The sequence below is a fragment of the Egretta garzetta genome, unplaced genomic scaffold (genome assembly GCF_000687185.1).
Source record: "Egretta garzetta isolate BGI_Z169 unplaced genomic scaffold, ASM68718v1 scaffold677, whole genome shotgun sequence".
NCBI classification, from domain to species: Eukaryota; Metazoa; Chordata; class Aves; order Pelecaniformes; family Ardeidae; genus Egretta; species Egretta garzetta.
In genome coordinates this window covers 168210-168692 of record NW_009260355.1, presented here as the reverse complement: position 1 = coordinate 168692, position 483 = coordinate 168210, and the positions used below count along the sequence as shown (strand labels likewise).

The window sequence follows — 483 nt, the reverse complement described above, 5'->3', positions numbered from 1 at the left end:
CCCCCAGGGTCTGGACGCAGCCACGGGGCTCCCCACGCCTGGACCCAGCCGTTGCTCTGTCCCTCCCGGTCCCTCTGTGTCATCCCCATCGCCCCAGCCATGGCGGGCAGTGTCCCCAGTGTCCCCAGGACCCCTCCTTAGCGTCCCCAGGCCCCATCCCCACCACCAGCCTCCTCCTCTTCCTCCTCAGACCGACGTCTTCATCGCCATGGAGCTGATGGGCACCTGCGCCGAGAAGCTCAAGAAACGCATCCAAGGTCCCATCCCCGAGCGCATCCTGGGCAAGATGACGGTGGCGGTGAGCGGGGAAGGGGACACTTGGGGACAGCGTGAGGGTGCTGAGGGGGAGGGTGGGGGCCACCGCCGCTGACACCCCTCCCCCGCAGATCGTCAAGGCCCTCTTCTACCTGAAGGAGAAGCACGGGGTGATCCATCGCGACGTCAAGCCCTCCAACATCTTGTTGGACGAGCGGGGTCAGGTCA

The 483-nt window shown here is 66.7% G+C and overlaps 1 protein-coding gene across 1 annotated transcript in view; it reads left to right on the top strand.

Moving 5' to 3' along the window:
• Positions 1-169: 169 nt before the first annotated feature.
• Positions 170-483, top strand: part of LOC104129979 (dual specificity mitogen-activated protein kinase kinase 7) — a gene marked incomplete at its 5' end in the record, with an annotated part of 4081 nt that continues 3767 nt past the window's right edge. Inside the window, 2 exons of the mRNA XM_035898434.1 lie at positions 170-298; positions 387-479. Of these exons, the coding sequence (XP_035754327.1) occupies positions 170-298; positions 387-479 (222 nt within the window). The remainder of the gene's footprint in view (positions 299-386; positions 480-483) is intronic.